At 47.8% G+C, this 20121-nt stretch overlaps 1 protein-coding gene across 1 annotated transcript in view; it reads left to right on the top strand.

The window, feature by feature from the left end:
- The first annotated feature begins 666 nt into the window (after positions 1 to 666).
- The window catches only part of LOC119112688 (olfactory receptor 2T7-like), a 20395-nt gene continuing 940 nt past the window's right edge, over positions 667 to 20121 (top strand). Inside the window, exons 1-2 of the mRNA XM_037236983.1 lie at positions 667 to 1056; positions 13448 to 13721. Of these exons, the coding sequence (XP_037092878.1) occupies positions 667 to 1056; positions 13448 to 13721 (664 nt within the window). The remainder of the gene's footprint in view (positions 1057 to 13447; positions 13722 to 20121) is intronic.

Here is a 20121-nt window from a genome sequence, read left to right as displayed (position 1 = left end):
GATTGCTCTACCTTCCCCGTGTCATTTTGGGCCCACAATAATTGGTGAGGATCCGGAACCCCGTTCTGTGAATTTCACTTTAAAATAAGGAGTCATTGGAGAATGGGGAAAGAGCCAGGAGAAGGGCATGGGAGTGATCTGACATCGCTCATCCTGACTCGTGCAAACACATGGTTTTAGGGAGGAAGGTGAAACATCATGTTAACCATAGCGATATGAAACCAACTAAACGCTCACTTTTCTAATTCAGAAGCACCTTTCAGCTCTGTGGCAAAGCGCATGGAGGCCTCCGAGGTTTGTGGCGTAATCTTCGGTGTCCGGCCTTATACGATGGTAGTAATAGAAGTCACTCGGTAAGCAATATCGAATGCATTTTGTGCAAGGTTATTTGTGTACGTCTTCAATCCTTATACCAAATTTGAATCGATTTTATCTTTTTTTAATTTGTGCCATTCAGCCAGCTTACGCTTGACATACATACTTTGGAAAGAGCTCTAATGCGTTCGTTGAAATACGCTTCAGTAAATCCCGAAGTAATTGGTCATTTACCATACTGCGAGATGTCAAGTTAAAAGAGATCCCCGCTGTCGCTTACCGTCAGTGCGGCTCCAGAGCTAGGCCAGGGAAGGTCGTAGACCACCCATCAGGACCCAGAGCGTTAGCGTGATGGTACCGTGGCTCAAAGTGGCCGTCGGCTCTGCTCTCGCCCTCAATTTCTCCATACCGCTGTTGGTGATCGGTCGGACCAAGACACTGCATGACGAGCCGATGGCACTGCTCGTGGCAAACCTGGCGCTCGCCGACATACTGTTTGTGCTGAATCTGGTGCTGATCGGTTGTCTGGACCTCATTTTTAACCACGTCCTGTATGCAGCCTGCCAGTCCGTTCAGATCGCTGCCGCCTGTTTCGGAATCGCTCTGAAGATGACGCAGACGCTGGTCGCCCTCGACCAGTTCATCGCCGTCGTCTATCCGCTGCATTACCGCGACATCATGGACCGCTGGACGAAGTGGCTGCTTGTTCTGCCTTGGCTGGCTGTCCTGTTTACGGCTGTGGTAGGGGCCGCCTGTTCTGCCCTGCAGTTGGAGACCGTCTACCAGTTCGGACAGCGCGTCGGGGAATTGACTGAAGTTGGACAGGACTGCCGTTGGGAAAAGTTGCCGAGCGTATATATGTTTTTTGTTGAAGCCTTTCTTCTCTTCTTTTCGGTAGTCACCGGATTTTTGTTCGTCCTCGCTGGAATTACAGGACTTCGACAAAATCAGGTAGAGGCGATTTCGGCGGGAATCTCTGACGGCACTGCAAACAGCTTTGCTCTGACACGTACCAAATCTTTCAAGAAAATTGTCAAAGTTTTGTCGCTCTTCGTCATTCTGGACATCATCGGTGGTGGTCTCAGGATGGGCACCCGCTGGATCAGCATGCCCACAATGACATCCATTCTGCACCTTGCTCGCCTCGTCTGCTTGGCTGCCGAAGCGTGGGTCTATAGCATGAGCCACGTGCTCATTCGCAAGGCGTTCAACAGCAGCCTCCAGCCGCTTCGAAGCCTGTTTCGTCGTGGGCAATCCGGCAACTCAGGCTAAACTCATCAGGCTGAACGCAAGATGGCGTGCAGCCCCTCCGCTGTTGGAACATCTAGATACAGCGCTGTTGAATGACGAATGTCTACACGCAGTTTTCACTCGTCCGTCGGTCGTCCTTAGCTGTTTAACGTTTCGAAGCCTCGACTCCTCCGGTGACTCCGTGGTTCTCACTCCATCTGACACGGAGACTCCTCAGATGTTTCCCCGGTCTCGACCCCTTTGCAGGCTAATACTTTTCGGGTGTCCGCCCTTTCACTGTTGTCCTTGCTCGTGACGCGCGCGACGTAAGCCACGAAGCGGCTCGGATGATGTCCACGAGTTCTGCACCTTGCTATGTTAATGTACTGTGTGCACGCACGATGTAACATCATTGTACGCAATGGAACACGCATGTGTGTAATGGGCGTTAGAGCACTCCACGGGCTGGATCAAGCGCCGGATGTCGGATGGATCTGCAAGCGGATTGCACTGCACCACACAAATTGGACAACGCAGGAACCGGAGTGAGGGTGTTATAACACATCAGGAACTACAACTTGACCGGATACAAACTAATTTAACTTCCAAACATGTTAATTCAGGCTCAAGCTCAACCATTGATATAGATTATTACGAGCATATATTAGCTCAGCCGGATCGTGATGGATTTGGAAAACAATTCTAAAAAAGCCGCATGGGCGATCGCATTGGGTTCTGGAGATGCGTACCGGTCTAGATCAGATAATAATTCCCTTAAGTGCTCTACTGCGTGTCCTAAACGTAAAAATTTGCTTAAAAATATTGCCATATTTTAAAGACGTTGATACCCTGGGACGTTTTTTGTTGTGTAGTGTTGTGATGTGCTGCGACAGTGTCAAAAGTTCGGCGTATCGTAGCTTGTGGCTCTTCTTCGTGCTCTTCGTACCGTTATGTAAAAAAATAAAGACAAGGCAAATGATGCAGTGAACTTCCATCTTGGTTTTGTCGTAGAAAAGCAACTGATCTTAGGCGCCAAGGATTCACGCTACAGGCGTCAGCCACGGATGTGCCCAGAGACCACCTGAAGGAGTTCCTCGACATAATGTCTGACACACACACACCGCGGACACATGCGCAGGCTAAAGTTCAGCGGTCTCCCCCCCCCCCCCCCCCACCCCCAGGCACATGTGATCCTGCTCCGCCGTTATCAATTATCTTGCATCCCATAATTCTGAAGTGATCGTTTCTGGCCGAAAGGTCTTTATTCCAAACAACCAAACCAAAACAATCGTGTGCAGGCCTCGTATGAAACCATTCCTTCAGTCAACTGACCGTGTATGTACGTTGATGCAAAGGATGGTTTTCCTTAACTCGAAAAAACGAGATGATAATGGTTTTTCGTGGCCTTGAGCAATACGCTGTCAATGAGATTGCAAACTGGTTGGTATGGTCTTCGATACGTCATTGCCTGATAACGTCATGGTACATTGCAAAACATTTGTAGAGAGCCAACTGCTGACCGTTTTGTCTGGAAATGGTGGTAATGAACGCCAGGTATGAAGAACTCGACCACTGTATTTTATCAGTTTTCTTGCAGCGTAATATTATATTATTGATGTTTGGTTTGTATAAGGCCTGCCAATACTATGGGAAGTAAGTCTACGGCAATTAGGCATGTGTGTTAAGTTCGAATTCCCATATGAATAAGTATTTCTGTGCGGTACGTTTAGGATGCGAAGTTGTTGCTTGAAAGGTGTATGTCAGCGCCAGGTAAATTATGGTATTCTCCGGGGACGCCTGCCCGGTATGATACAGGCGTGTGGTTTTCTGTTCTGCCGTGATTGCTCTACCTTGCCCGTGTTACTTTGGGCCCATGTTTATTTCTGAGGGTCAGAAATACTGTTAAGTAAATTTCTTTTTAAATCAGGAGTGCTGAAATATCACAAGGCGCCCTTTTCAAGCATCGCCTGTTGACAATGGCAACCTAGGTTTATTGTAGAAACGTTGCTAGCTGAGCTGGCTTCTCAGTGACCATGTTCGTCTTGGAATATCCGACCTTCTTTCCAACCCGTGTAGTTAAACAATTACGTAACATAGCTTTAACAGAGCAAGCTCTCAAGCCTTAAAGGAAACACCCGGAAGCTCGGCGGTGCAGTATCCATCGGCTACACGGCGTTTACCCTTTTGCTGATATTTAGGTGGTGACTGGTGAGCGCACCACAACAGCATCGTTTCTCAAAAGATTGCATTCGAACGCTTCAGGATGCCAATTTAGCCCTGACATTTTTTTGTTTTGCTTGATTACATTTTACCAATTGTCGACCATTTTAACGTTTATATTTCTGTTTGTTTTGAATTCAGAACACCACACAGTCACATACACACCATCATGGGTCGCGACAAAGTCACCCCCGCCGCGTGCACCGCCCCGTGTCCCACCGCGACTACCGCACAGTAACATACGCCGTCCGTCTGCCGCACGAGCGCGCAAGCCGGCCAGCTGTAGACTACGCCTGGTGGCACGGCGGACAGTCAGCCCCCCCCCCCCCCCCCCCAGCCGGCAGCCCAGTCCCACAGCTCCCTCTGAAGTGCCGCGGCTAACATCATTTAATGTGGTCTCAAAATTACACGGGGCACGGTAGGGCAAGCACGGCACAACAAATATCCACACCCCCGTGTCATACCGCGCAAGTGTCACACGGGGATTTATAGTTTACCTGGCGCTTGCTTGCGCGTTGGAAGCATTCACCTTTGGCACCTAGACATACTGCACGGAATTAATTAATCAGGCGGGAATTCAAGCTCAACACAAATATCCTGCGTCAGCGCAAGGTGGGTGAGTGTGAATGTGACACATGAGTGTGCAGCAAACAGCACAGTACGTACACGTTGGAAAATAGCTAGGTAAATGAAAAATATTACACGCATAGTGGAGAGCAGGGAGTCAAATGCGATTTCTCCAACAGTGCTCACTACTTGAAATAAAAAATCGGAGTTATTCAAAAGAATTTCGAAGAGACTGGTACCATCAATCAAATCGTTCCCGTCTGATTGAGGAAAAGAACGCAACTAAAAATGTAGTAGTAAAAAGTTAAAAAGTGGAATGATCCATTTAATCTGCTTATCCAAGCTTCATCCTCTTATAAAAAGCAGAATACATTGACGTAGGATTGCAAAGATTTGTAGAAAGAACATCTAAATATTCTGGTTGCACGCTGCCCTAAAATGTAACAAAAATCCAAAGGCATGAATTTGTCGTGGTTATCAGGCTAATAATCTATGTCAAGATAAGTTCACTTACGCTTGTCTTCGACCGAATTTTTGAAGAATTTGAACTGAAGAGCTTGTGTTGTGCTGGGCTAGCAACGACGTGCAATAAACCATAGTTAGGTACTGGTTTTTGAATCTTAATATTTCTGTCAGAGGGCAGGAGGCAGTGGGCAGAGTGTCCGCTTGCGGCAGGGTTTACAAAAATTTGGCATTCGTCCTGTAGTTAGACATGCTATTTCAAAAAGAAGACCTACAAAAGAAAGAAACCTAAACCAAAGCGTTGAAAAGCCGCTCCACCCACCGAACTTTGAAGGCGTCTCCACGCATGCGTACTACGGATTATTCACATTGCGCCACCTGGGCTCAAAAACAAACCTCAGGATGTTTCTGAAATACATCTCAAACCATTCAAGGGAGGCTGAAACTGCAGTTGTCTAACAACAGACCTTGCGAGCGTTTTGAAGTCACCTAAGCATTGGAGAAGAAGAAAAGAGAAATGAGAACGGCATGGGAGCAGTCTGACATCGTTCATCCCGCCTCTTGCAAATGCATAGAGTTATGGAGGAAGGGGAAACATCATGTTACCTATAGCGTCATGAAACTATCTAAACGCTCACGTTCTTATTGCAACTTCCAGGCCGCCTCTCTGCCAACCACAAGCCACCAATCGCACGCGTTCTCCGCCAATCAACAGCCAGAACAACAGCTGGGCCCGATGCAACTCGCATAAGCCAATAACTAGCGGCCTGCCCAAGCTGTTCGCAAATCACATCCCGCAAATTTGAACCGCCGGCGAGCTGGCACCTCCAATCCGCAGTGGGCATCGCTGGGATGGTTTTTTTTGTATAGTTATCTCGACATTAGAATGTGCGGGGATGCGTAGCGCCGCGCGGTGGTGAAGGTTTCGTAACGGGTGGGTGGTGGGTTCGATTCCCGGGACGGTGGTAGACCTATGTTTGGGCCCACATTGCACGCTTGCATCGGCTTTTCTTGGTCACTTCGTAGGCATGTAAGTAAAGTGATGAGATGCTCATGCCACGCAAAGCTCAGCCATCATCAATTTCATTATACGGTAAGGTGCCGGTCATGATGAGAAGTCACGCAGTCATTCGGCCTTTCCATCAATATCGTCGGCTCTGGACATACGCTCCTTGTATTTAGCCGGTGCTGAAGCCTAGCCGGTAACTAGCCGGTAAGCTGGTATCTACGAGTTGTCCGGATGTGATGCGAACCACGTCGCTGAGAAGAGCCTACCTCGAAACAAAAATAACCGGATTTCACCCACTTTGTTTCGGGTGGCTTGGTGTTTTTCGTTTTAAATGTACGTGTCACAAAATGTAACTAAAACAGATAATGCAATCCTACCGGTATTTATATGATAGTCATTCCACATTTCTGCGACAATACAAGCCAGCGGCATCGTAATCTCTGCATGGTCCTTTAATTGTTGGCACGTGGCCGCTGTGCCTCCCCACACACCAACCTCCACCACTGATTGAATCAGGGGCGGATCCAGAGAGGGCGGTGACGGGTCCCATGCCTCCCGTGGTACCCTGAATTGGTCCATAGGCTCCGATGGGGCCCATAGGTGACAGAACAGATACAGTTTTTTTAAACACAAAACAAAACAAAATTTCTTTGGATTTCCAGGCCACCGAGAACAGTCGCAAACGAAAGTAAATGGCCAACGAGAAAAGATAAAATAATCTTCAAAAATGGAAAAAGTTGATTGGAAATTATAAGCCTTATCACGCTGTCTGGGGTGCTATCCTGTTCCCGCGGTCCTATATGACCACTTGCAAGGTCATTTCGATCGTTAAGGAGTCCTCCACGTTAGCCCTGACTGCTTTGCGTTTGCTCGGAAAGCCCTGCACTGTTTCTGTGCTCTTCCTGCTAGCGTGCCGGGCGCTCTTGTCAATCAGAGGCCTTCCACGGATGCTTTCCAGTCGCCAGAAAGGCTCTGTGAGCTAGAGCAGGTGACCCCATGTTAAATTGCCCGGGTATTCTCGGTGTCTCGGGAGGCCTTTACGTTGGTTTCGGTTCACCTAATGGCACACTTGCGATATGCTTATGGGCCTTGTGCATCGGTCTAGGGCGCTTCAAATTTTAGGTTACTTGCTTAGGACCCTACGCTCTTGTCGGGAGCTCATCTGTTGACCTGCTTATGCACACTCTGTCGGTCGGGGCCCTCGAAAGTGGGTCCGGGATACTCTCAATTTGAATGGAGGCCCCTGCACACTGCCGGGGCCCCATTTGCTAACTGGCACCGGCACACTTGATTGTTTAGTGGCCCGGCACATTGGGTACTTTAATGTAGGGACCTTCGCTGTTGTCAAGGGCATCTGATAGCCTGCTCGGATACACTTGATCTTTCGGAGGCCCTCTACATTGGGTCCTGGGGAAGCCCTATTTGAATGGAGGCCATACGCGCTTGCCTGGGGTCCCCTCTCTTAACTTCTTCGGCCAAAGTGGATTGTCCGGGAGCCCTGCACATTGAGTGTTGGCGTTTGAATTTAGGGCCCTGCGCTCCTATCGGGGCCATCTGATAACCTGCTCGGGTACACTCCATCTTGCGGGGCCCCTCCGCACCGGGTTTTGGGCACTTTTTACTTCAGTGGCGGGACCTACGCTCTATGCTCTTGTTGCGGCCCCTTCTGATGAGCTGCTCGGGCACATTCGATTGTTAGGGGACCTCTGCGTCTGGTCTTGGGTACTTTCGATTTAAATGGAGGGCCCTGCGCCCTTGACGGGGGCCCTATCTGCTAGCATGCACGGGCACATTCGATCATTAGTGGTCCCATGTCGCGGATATTTTATATTTGAAAGAAACGCCCCACGCACCTCTCAGGGTCCCATCTGATAACCTGCTTAGGCACTCTGCATTGTTTGGGGGCATTGCACATTGAATAGTTTAATGTAGGGCCCTACGCTCTAATCGGGGGCCATCTGATAGCCTGCTCAGATACACTCGATCTTTTTGGGGGCCCTTCACACTAGGTCTTGGGTACGTTTTATTTGAATGAGGGCCCTACGCTCTCGTCAGGGGCCCATCCGATAGCCTGCTCAGACACATTCGATCGTTCGGGGGACTCTACACCGGGTCACCCTTTTTTGAACGGTGGGTCTACGCACTTGTCGGGGGCCCTCTCTGTTCGCCTCACTGTTCGGACACACTGGATTGGTCGGGGACCCTGCACATTGGGTTTCGCTGTTTGGATTTAGGGCCCTGCGCTCTTATCAGGGTCCATCAGATAATCTGTTTGAGACATTCCATCTTTCGGGGCCATGGCACTGGGCTTTCGGCACTACTTATTTGAAAGTAGGGCCTTGCGTTCTTGTCGTGGCCCCTTCTGATAAGCCGCTCCGGTGCATCCGATTGTTGGGCGACCTCTACGTCGGGTCTTGGGTACTTGCTTTTTGAGTGGAGGTCTTCACGGGGCCCTATCTGTTAACATTCTCGGGCGCGCTCGATCATTCGGAGCCCACTACATCGTGCCGTGAGTATTTCACTTTTGAAGTGTGGCCCTACTCTCTTGTCGGCGGCCCTATCTTTTCACCTCCTTTGAATTTAGGGCGCTGCACTCCTATCGGGGGCCGTCAGGTATTCTGTTTGGGTGCACTCCATATTTCGGGGGCCCTCTGCACCGGGTTTGGATACTTCTTATTTGAATGGAGGGCCTCATGCTCTTGTCGGGCCCCTTCTGATAAGCTGCTGGGGTGCATTTCATCGTTGGCTGGCCATCTGCATTGGGTCTTGAGTGCTTTCTATTTGAATGGAGGGCCTTACGTTCTTGCTAGAAGCCCTATCTGTTAAGACGCTCGGACACACTTTATCTTTTGGGGGCTCTCTTTATTGGGTCTTGAGGACTTTCAATTTGAATAGAGGTCCATGAGCTCTTGACGGGGGCCCGATGTAATAACTAGTTTGGGAACTGGCCCCGCGCTCCTGTCGGGGGGGGCCCCCATCTGTTACCTGCTCGGGCACACTCAATCGTTCCCAGGCTCTCCATGCTGTGTTTTGATTACTTCTTAGTTGAGTGCATGGTCCTATGTTCTTGACGGGCCTGCCGATTTACCTATTCAGCTGCTGGAGCCGATGGTGGACACAGACGGGGAGGGGAAGGTACAGGATCATGTCTCCCATGAACTATGCCAAGGGACCTATAGGCTCCCAAGCTGCCCACAACTGGCCGACCGGGCGCAGTTTTCTAACAAAACGTTACATGCAACTCAGTTGGACGTCTTCGGGCCTACAGACAACCAAGAGCGGTTACTGGCAAAAGTAAAGACTTGATGAGCAGATCAAGTTAATTCTTTGCTGATTGAGGAAACGTTGCTTGGACAAAATTTTGGGGTTGATTACGGTGTCCAGAGACATAGCGCTGTTGCCTGGACCCAATATGCCCACTTTCCGGGTCAGTCTGATCGCTAGGGAGCTTTCTACGTTGCCTTTGATATCTTTGCACTTTCTCGTGGGGCCCAATGTCGCTGCCGGGACGCTATCTTCTTCTATGCCTGAACACTCTTGATCGATCATGTTGTCCTCCACCGACTTCAACTGATTTCCCGAAAAGCTCTGTACGCTTTTCCGGGGCGTAATACGCCAGGGTACGCTCAGTTGCTCAGAGGCTCATCATATTAGTATTGGGTTCTTGCCACTTACTCGAGGGACCTGAGCTCTAAAACGGGTGAAGGGACTATATCCCCCCGGATTTCAGCCGAGCGGGGTTTGTCCAAAGAGATCGCCGAAAATGATATTATCAGTTTTTATATTGGCATCTCGCAGATGTTCATTATAGCTTAAGCCAATAAGGCGCTAGGACTTCCCGAAATCGACGATATCACACCTCTGTTTTTTTTTCTCTCACAATGTTTAGACTTAACACGCGATGGGGTGGGGGTCAAATGGACCCCACACATAATTTTTCTGGAATGATTTCGGAATGGCGCAGCGTAGCCGCGCCAAATTTTGCATAGCTGTAGACATCAAAATGCGGATCGTCTGGCATCAAACATTTAGATGCACTATGTCAGGCCACTGACCTATGGCAGGTCAGAGTTAGGTCATGGTTTCATCGAAGGCAATTTTTTCCGAAACTGTTCTGTCTGATCCAACAGAGGAGTGTTAAGCGAAGCCATACACCTCTGAGATACTTTCCTAGGATACACAACACTTGAATAAGCAAATGAAATTGAACTAGGGTGAGGTGCTGAGTTCAGACCACGGTCAGAACTAACAGCTTTTATTACTCTAGGGCTTATATATTTATTGCTTATTACTCTAGGGCTTATATAGGGCTTATATGGGGTAGTTTCTGGTGCTCACTCTCAAATTTGTTGATAACAGAAACCACATTTTAACCTTCCATGGGCTTCTTAACTGTTTGTTTTTAGCAGCATACTGCCTAGCGTAATCTTTGTCGCTTATCCAATTGCAAAACTCAAGGCAGTCTTGTATGATTTTGGTCGCCATGGCTTTCACAAGGTCGCACAAGACCATTGATCTCAAATGAACATGTGGTCTTTTGATTGGGACAGTCACCTAGGTTCCAGAGGCCCTTTGGAGACCAACCTGGAATTTGACCATGTTTGACCTTGTTTAACCCAGAGATCATGACCTAGAAACCTCAAACGTCAACCTAAGTGAGTTCACGTACAGGTTAACACACCCTGTGAATTTGGCATCTCTAGCTCACTTGTTCCTGAGGTCTCAGCGGATGAGATCATCCGCCAACCACCCCCCCCCCCCCCCCCCCCCTCCCACTCGAGCGAAGGGTATTGAACCGGCAACCCGGGCGCGCGTTAAATTCATAAACACCGCTGTTTTTCAGTGAAAATCCCTTGAAGCCCAGGATTGCATCAGTAGCATTCATTGCCCCTCGGGCACTTAAGCTTCGAGATAGGATATTTCACCTTAGACTTATTTTAGTATCTTGTTCGTCCAAGCTATCCGTACGCGCAGTTTCGATTTCCCAACGATATGTTTGATTTTCAAAAGCAAGTGCTCATCTGTGTAGGATAGTGTCAAGAATCCGCCGGTTGACGAGGCGTGTTCCCGTTTCCTAGCATACTCCCCCATGTGCTCTAGATGTTTTGACCTCTTCCATCATGCAACCTAAATGTCATGGAAGATATCCATTGCGCAAGAGCTGAGTCCACATATTTGAGCTCGTTCCGTATTTTTCACTGCTTGATAAGTTGCTTAGAGCCATATGGAGCGTATTTCGAATTATATTGTGTTTAGTGGAAGTCGGATGCCCAGATTCGCGGTGCAGAATCGCACTAGAGTTGGTGGGCTTGATCACAGCTCCGTTTCTAACGTTGTATGATTGTTCCTCTTTTCCACCGTCACTAGTGTATCCAAATGCAGACCCCCTTTCTGTATGGTTCATTGTAAAGGCTAAATTGGGTAAAGAAGTTGGCTTAACACTACCTGACATAGATGAATACTTGCTCTGGAAAATTCACCATATCCTCCCAAATTGAAACCACACTTACGGATAGCTTAGAAGAACGATAAGGAGCCAAAGAACTCTCTAGTTTAATATATAATCTCGAAGTATAAGTGCCCGGGGTGCCATAGGTGTCATATATGGATGGCTGGGTTTTAGGGTGTTTGCACGCGAAGAAATGTGGCTTACGAATTTAAGCGTAAACTGCGCGAAAAACATGGGAGGTACATAGCCTATGTTAAGACGTCCATGCGTCCAACTCGTTTCACTTGTGTTGAACACCTGCGAGATGCTAAAAACGAAACAGATAGTAAAAAATCTCTTCGGCGACCATCTTTTTCACAGAGCACGCTAAGGGTAAAACCCAAGGAAGTACGGACCATTTCCTTTTAGAGCTCTAAGGTATCTTCAAAGCACGGGACCATCCAGACAGGAAAAATGGTGAATCTATTTTTATAAGAAGTTGGCGACCATAGTTCTATGTACAGGAGTCATTATGAACGATAATTTGAATGTGACCAGTGTCTTGATGTGCAATGCATGCCGGCTTAAAATCGCCTTCATGTATCAGTGTTGTCTGACGCTTGATACACGATGTCTGTTTAATTGAAATCGTTTGCATGTAAAAGTGATGCGTGATGCGAGATGTCTGTGTACTTGAAATCGCTTGCGGAAGTAAATTATCTGTTATGCGTGAAGCCTGTGAACTTGAATTCGTTTGCACATACAGGTATTTTTCGCGCTTTTTAATTCTCAGTTAGATGTGCACTGTATCGCAGAAATGACCGGCAATTGCTTTTGTTTAATCCCCTGCATGTTGGTGGTCTGTAAAAACTGTGGCTAGCTGTTTCTGAAGGAAAAAAACTGAGGCGTCGAGTAAAATCTGCAGGCAAACTTTAATTTGCAACCGATATTCGTTTCGATGAAGGCATATAGCCAACATATCACATTCATCTCTCCATTTTCCTCTTTCTTCTTTGAAAAATAAAGCCACAAATGCTGTTTTGTCTATACGCATAGTGTTCTTCACAAATGCACTTTACAATTTGCGAAGCGCTGCCATCATGTCGATAATGATGGCGGCATGCCCTCTACATAACAATTTAAACGTAATGTAAAGATTCTGTCCGGTCACTAAGATCAGTCTAGACCAAAGTCATGCCACAACGGCAGGTCGACTTCAGTTACAACTGCGTTGGGAGCTATGACTAACTGCCAAACCTGTAAATGAACCGTGTGCAGGGTTGGTGTGTGGTCGTATATACAACCGCTGCAACGACAAGAGCGTTCATTGCAATGGTCGAAGGGCAGGACTACCAGCATCGTCTCGCTTGCATAGGATTGTGTCGCCGCAGACTCGCCCTGCGGTCGAGTTTCTCTGTTCCCCGACGCAGTATCACATGCCTGCGGCCGACAGCAACTACAAAGCCCGCCCCTGTACCCACTCGCGAACAAGAAACAAACTCGAATTCAGTTAGTAGCCTGTGGGGGGGGGGGGGGGAACTTAGTTGAAATCGCCGGGCGCGATGGGGTCCGATACCTGCCAGACATACACGCGATTTAAACAGCGAAACCAAGGTAATGCAGATGACTTTGTGAACTGGAACATATATCAATTTGGTGTTTGGGAGTTGTCCTGTCATCTATGCCACCCTTTTTGCTTTCTCGTCTCCTTCTTCTTACCTTTCCGCCAACTAACCCCTAATCTTTGAGTTCCGCCGCCAAACTCACCAAATGTGCACCAGCTTAGGCGCAAGCACCCTTCGGTTCCGTGGCAAATCGCAGGGTAACCTTCGAGGTTAGTGACGTAATATTCGGTGTCCGACCTCATACGATGGTAGTAATAGAAGTCACTCGGTATGTAGCATCAAATGCCCTTTCTACATGACATATTTATTTTTTCGTATTTGTGACGTTCAGCCAGCTTACGCTTAGAACACGTTTTGAAAACAGCTCTAAGGCGTTCGTTGGAATCGGCGTCAGTAAATCCCGAAATAATTACTCATTCACAAAGACGCCAGGTCAAAGTTGATCCTCGCTGTCGCTAACCGTCAGTGCGGGTCTAGATCTATATCAGGGAAGGCCGCAGGCCGCCCATCACAACCCAGAGCGTCAGCGTGATGGTACCTTGGCTCGAAGTGGCCATCGGCTCTAAGCTCGCCCTGAATGTCTCCATACAGCTGTTGGTGATCGGCCGGACCAACACACTGCATGACGAGCCGACGGCGCCGCTCGTGGCGAACCTGGCGCTCGCCGACCTACTGTGTGTCATGAGTGTGCTGCTGATTGGTATCGTGGACCTCATTTTTAACCGCGTGCTGTACGTAGGCTGTCGCTTCGTTCAGATCGCAGCCGCCTGTTTCGCAATTGCTCTGAAGATGACGCAGATGTTGGTCGCCCTCGACCAGTTCATCGCCGTCGTCTATCTGCTGCATTACCGCGACATCATGGACTGTTGGATGAAGTGGTTGCTTGATTTGCCTTGGCTGCCTGTCCTGTTTACGGCTGTGGTTGGGGCCGCCTGTTCTGCCCTCCATTTGGAAACAGTCCACCAGTTCGGACAGCGCGTCGGAGAATTGACTGAAGTTGGACAGAACTGTCGCTGGGAAAATCTGCCGAGCGTTTATATGTTTTTTGTTGAAGCATTCCTTATGTTCGTTTCGGTAGCCACCGGATTTTTGTTCGTCTTCGCTGGAATTACGGGACTTCGGCACAATCAGGCGGAGGCGATTTCGGCAGGAATCACTGACGGCACTGCAAACAACTTTGCCCTGACTTGTACCAAAACTTCCATGAAAATTGTCAAAGTTCTGTGCCTTTTCGACATTCTGGACACCATCGGAGGTGATCTCAGGATCGGCACCCGCTGGATCAGCATGCCCACACTGGCATCTATACTCCACCTTAATCGTCTCGGCTGCTTGACTGCCGAAGCGTGAGTCTATAGCATGAGCCACGTGCTCGTGCGGAAGGCGTTCAGCAACAGCCTCCAGCCCCCTCGAGGCCTGTTTGTTCGTGGGGAATCCGGAAACTCCGTCCATCCATCAGGCTAAACGCAAAATGTCGTGCGGCTCTTTAGCTGTTGGAACATCTCTTAGGCGCAGCGCGTTGAAAGACTAACGTCTACACGCAGTTTTCACTCGTTCAGCGGTCGTCCTTAGCTGTTTAACGTTTCGACCCCTCGGGTGACTCCGTGGTTCCCACTCTATTTGAGACGGAGGCCCCTTGGATGTTTTCTCCGGTCTCGACTCCTTTGCAGGCTAATGCTCTTCGGGTGCCTGTCCTTTCATTGCTGCCCTTGTTCGTGACGCGCGCGACGAAAGTCAGCGAGCGGCTCGGATGACGTCCACGAGCTTTGTAGTTGGCTATATCAATGTAACCTGTGTACACATGATGTAACATCATTGCACGCAATGGAACACGCATGTGTGTAATGTGCGTTAGAGCACTCCACGGACTGGATCAATCACCGGATGTCGGATGGATCTGCAAGCGGATTGTACTGCACCAGAAAAGTTGGGCAACGCAGGAAGCGGGGTGAGGGTGTCATAATACGCCAGGAACTACAACTTGACCGGACAAAATCGAATTTAACTTCCAGACATGTTAATTCACGCTCAAATTATGACTAAATGGAGGTTTAGATAAACATGTCATTGAGTATGATATTCAGTAGAAAGTGTCTGCTAACCAACACTGACTTGATATTTTGAACATGTCATTATTATCAGAACTCGTAACGTAAGGTCGCGTTGATTTTTCATTCCGCTCTGTTAATTATAAATTGTGTTGATATTAGGTTCGTCAAGAATTTAATTCCCCCTTTAAGAAAGCCTGGTTTTTGTTTGAGGGTTCAGCTCCTTAGCAAACAATAGAGGCTTCTGCTGGTTATTTTCCAAGTCATGTGTGCGAGATACGTGCTCAGAGGTACTTCAATTCACGCCAGGTCAATAAATAAGGTCATTTGTTACTAAGAGCTTATTCTGGCAGTCATTCGGAATAATTAAACCCAGCTGATGGTTGTTATTTTTCCGTCGGTCACAAAATTCTGATGAAAGTTGTTACAAAGCAAGCCTAAAATAGGCTGATGTGTGACATATTTAAATGTTGATGATGTTAGTAGCAAACAACATTAATGCGCACGGATATGGATTAGCATGAGCATAACATAGCTCAGCCGGATCATGATGAATTTAGAAAAGAGAATTCCAGAAAGTCACATTGGTATGAAAGCCGCACTCCGCTGATGCAGTGTATGTGGTTGGACTTTGAAATCATACCTAAATACGTTTTCCTGTACGGTGCGTCTAGCCTACGAAGTGCATGATTGAAAGGTGTACGCCAGCGCCAGGAATATCATGGCATTGCCCGGCGGACTCTTGTGCAGTATAATATAAGCGTGTGTATTTCTGTTCTCGGGTGATTGCTCTACCTTCCCCGTGTCATTTTGGGCCCACAATAATTGGTGAGGATCCGGAACCCCGTTCTGTGAATTTCACTTTAAAATAAGGAGTCATTGGAGAATGAGGAAAGAGCCAGGAGAAGGGCATGGAAGTGATCTGGCATCGCTCATACCGACTCTTGGAAATACATGGTTTTACGGAGGAAGGGGAAACATCATGTTAACCATAGCGTTATGAAACAAAATGAACGCTCACGTTTCTAATTCAGAAGCACCTTTCAGCTCTGTGGCAAAGCGCATGGAAACCTCCGAGGTTGGTGACGTCATCTTCGGTGTCCGGCCTGGTATGATGGTAGTAATAGAAGTCACTCGGTAAGTAATATCAAATGCCTTTGTGCATGATTATTGTGATGCATCTTGAATCCTTATACCCCTCTTGAATCAATTTTTTCATGTTTGTGACGTTCAGCTAGCTTACGCTTGGCACACATACTTTGGAAAGAGCTCTAATGCGTTCGTTGAAATACGCGTCAGTAAATCCCGAAATAATTGGTCATTTACCATACCGCGAGATGTCAGGTCAAAGTAGATCACCGCTGTCGCTTACGGTCAGTGCGGCTTGAGAGCTAGGCCAGGGGAGGTCGTAGGCCGCCCAACAAGACCCAGAGCGTCAGCGTGATGGTACCGTATCTCAAAGTGGCCATGGGCTCTGCTCTCGCCCTTAATTTCTCCATACCGCTGTTGGTGATCGGCCGGACCAACACATTGCATGACGAGCCGATGGCACTGCTCGTGGCGAACCTGGCGCTCGCCGACCTACTGTTTGCACTGAATTTGGTGCTGGTCGGTTGCCTGGACCTCATTTTTAACCACGTCCTGTATGTCGTCTGCCAGTCGGTTCAGATAGCTGGCATCTTTCTTGCAATCTCCTTGAAGATGGCGCAGATGCTGGTCGTCCTCGACCAGTTTATTGCCGTCATCTTTCCGCTGCATTACCGCGACGTCATGGACCGCTGGACAAAGTGGCTTCTTGTTCTGCCATGGCTGACCGTCCCGTTTACGGCTATGGTGGGGGCCACCTGTTCTGCACTCCAGTTGGAAAACTTCTACCAGTTCGGACAGCGCATCGGAGAACCGACTGAAGTTGGACAAGACTGTCGCTGGGAAAAATTGCCGAGGGTTTTTATGTTTTATGCTGAAGCCTTTCTTCTGCTCGTTTCGGTAGCCACCGGAATCTTGTTCGTCATATCTGGAATCACAGGACTTCGGCAAAATCAGGTGGAGGCGATTCCGGCAGGAATCACAGACGGTACTGCAAACAACTTTGCTTTGACTCGTAACAAATCTTTTAGGAAAATTGTCAAAGTTTTGTCGCTCTTCGTCATTCTGGACATCATCGCTTTTGGTCTCAGGATCGGCACCCGCTGGGTCAGCATGCCTACACTGGCATCTATACTCCACCTTGCTCGTCTCGGCTGCTTGGCTGCCGAAGCGTGGGTCTACAGCATGAGCCACTTGTTCATCCGCAAGGCGTTCAGCAGCAGCCTTCAGCTCCTTCAAAACCTCTTTCGTCGTGGGGAATCCGGCAACTCTGTCCAACCATCAGGCTAAACGCAAGATGGCGTGCAGCTCCTCCGCTGTTGGAACATCTATATACAGCGCTGCTGAAAGACGAACGTCTACGCGCAGTTTTCACTCGTTCATTGGTTGTCCTTAGCTGTATAACGCTTCGAAACTTCGACTCCTCGGGTGACTCCGTGGTTCTCACTCCATCTGAGATAGAGACTCCTCGGATGCATTCGCGGTCTCGACTCATTTGCGGGCCTATACTCTTCGGGTGCCCGTCCTTTCACTGTTGTCCTTGCTCGTGACGCGCGCGACGAAAGTCAGCGAGCGGTTCGGATGACGTCCACGAGCTCTGTAGCTTGCTAAGTCGGTATGACATGTGCACCGACGTGTAACACCATTGCATGCAGTGCAACATTTATGTGTATTATGTGCGTTAGAGCGCCCAACGGACTACATCATGCGCCGGATGTCTGATGGATCTGCAAGCGGATTGCACCGCACCGCAAAAGCTGGGCAACGCAGGAAAACAGAGTGAGAGTGTTATAACACAACGGAAACTGCAACTCCACCAGACAGAAACTAATGCAAATTCCAAACATGGCAATTCAGGCTCAAACCACTACCAAAATAACCATATCATAGGGCTCATAGTCGCAAATATTTTCGTTGCAATTATGGCTAAATGGTAATTTAGGTGAACTTGTCATTGAGTGTGATATTCAATAAAAAGTGTCTGCTAACCAATAATGATTGATAGTTTTGGACATGTCATTATTATCACAACTCGTTATGCAGTCACGCACTGATTTTTCACTCACCTCAATTAATTCTAAACTGTGTTGATGTTAGGAAATTGTACTTCAAAGCATCGCTACGTGTTTCAGGATTTCATTTCGTCCCGATTGTGATTGTCCGTTTCAGTGACCGTAGTTTGTGTTTGAGAATTTGGCTTCTTAGCAAAGAATAGGGGATTATGCTGGTCATTTTGCATGTCATGTGTGCAAGACATATGCTCAGAGCTACTTCCATGCACGCCAGATAATAAAAAAGGGGCCTTTGGTAATGGTAGCTTGTTCTGGCAAACATTCAGAATACTTTAAACCAGCTCATGATTGCTATTCTTGAGTCGGTCACAACATTTTGATTTAAGCTGTTTCAGAGCAAGCCAAACATAGGCTGATGTATGACATCTTTTGCCCTTTATAATGATATCAGCAAACGACCTTGATGCGCATTAATACGAATTATTATGAGCACAACTTAGCTATGCAAGCTCATGATTGATTTGGAAAATAAAGTTGCAAAAAGCCGCATTTGCGGTCGCATTGGGTTCTGGAGTGGCGTACCGGTCTAAATCAGATAATTTTTTAAGTGATAATTAATAAGTGATAATTAATTAAGTGATAATTAAGTAATTAAATTTAAGTGATAATTAATTTAAGTGATAAACAATTTTAAGTGATGATTTTAATAATCAGATAATTTTTTAATTCCCTTAAGTGCTCTACTGTGCGTGCTAAAGGTAAAAATTCGCTTAAACACATCACCATTTTAAAAACCGTTGATACCATGGAACGTTCTTTGATGTGTTGTGTTGTGATTTGTTGCGACAGTGTCAAAAGTTCGTCGTGTCGTCGCTTTTGGCTCTTCTTCGTGTTCTACGTGCCTTTACGTAAGCAAATAAAGACCAGGCAAATGATGCGGTGAACTACCATCTTGGTTTGGTCGTAGAAAGGCAACTGATTTTAGGCGCCCAGGCGTCACGCTGCAGGCGTCAGCCACGGGTGTGCCCAGAGACATCCTGAAGGAGTTCCTCGACCGGATGTCTGACACACACACCGCGGACCCATGCGCAGGCTAAAGCTCAGCGGCTGCCCCCCCCCCCCCCCCCCCCCGGGCACACGTGATCCTGCTCCGCCGTTATCAATTATCTTGCATCCCATAATTCTGAAGTGATCGTTTCTGGCCGAATGGTCTTTATTCCAAACAACCAAACCAAAACAATCGTGTGCAGGCCTCGTATGAAACCATTCTCTCAGTCAACTGACCGTGTATGTACGTTGATGCAAAGGATGATTTTCCTTAACTCGAAAAAACGAGATGATAATGGTTTTTCGTGGCCTTGAGCAATACGCTGTCAATGAGATTGCAAACTGGTTGGTATGGTCTTCGATACGTCATTGCCTGATAACGTCATGGTACATTGCAAAACATTTGTAGAGAGCCAACTGCTGACCGTTTTGTCTGGAAATGGTGGTAATGAACGCCAGGTATGAAGAACTCGACCACTGTATTTTATCAGTTTTCTTGCAGCGTAATATTATATTATTGATGTTTGGTTTGTATAAGGCCTGCCAATACTATGGGAAGTAAGTCTACGGCAATTAGGCATGTGTGTTAAGTTCGAATTCCCATATGAATAAGTATTTCTGTGCGGTACGTTTAGGATGCGAAGTTGTTGCTTGAAAGGTGTATGTCAGCGCCAGGTAAATTATGGTATTCTCCGGGGACGCCTGCCCGGTATGATACAGGCGTGTGGTTTTCTGTTCTGCCGTGATTACTCTACCTTGCCCGTGTTACTTTGGGCCCATGTTTATTTCTGAGGGTCAGAAATACTGTTAAGTAAATTTCTTTTTGAATCAGGAGTGCTGAAATATCACAAGGCGCCCTTTTCAAGCATCGCCTGTTGACAATGGCAACCTAGGTTCATTGTAGAAACGTTGCTAGTTGAGCTGGCTTCTCAGTGACCATGTTTGTCTTGGAATATCCGACCGTCTTTCCAAACCGTGTAGTTAAACAATTACGTAACATAGCTTTAACAGAGCAAGCTCTCAAGCCTTAAAGGAAACACCCGGAAGCTCGGCGGTGCAGTATCCATCGGCT

Source organism: Pollicipes pollicipes, unplaced genomic scaffold (assembly GCF_011947565.3).
Source record: "Pollicipes pollicipes isolate AB1234 unplaced genomic scaffold, Ppol_2.1 Scaffold_1600;HRSCAF=1878_pilon_pilon_pilon, whole genome shotgun sequence".
In the NCBI taxonomy this organism is placed as follows: Eukaryota; Metazoa; Arthropoda; class Thecostraca; order Pollicipedomorpha; family Pollicipedidae; genus Pollicipes; species Pollicipes pollicipes.
Note: the sequence above shows the minus strand (reverse complement) of the source record. Positions and strands in the feature narration are given on the sequence as shown.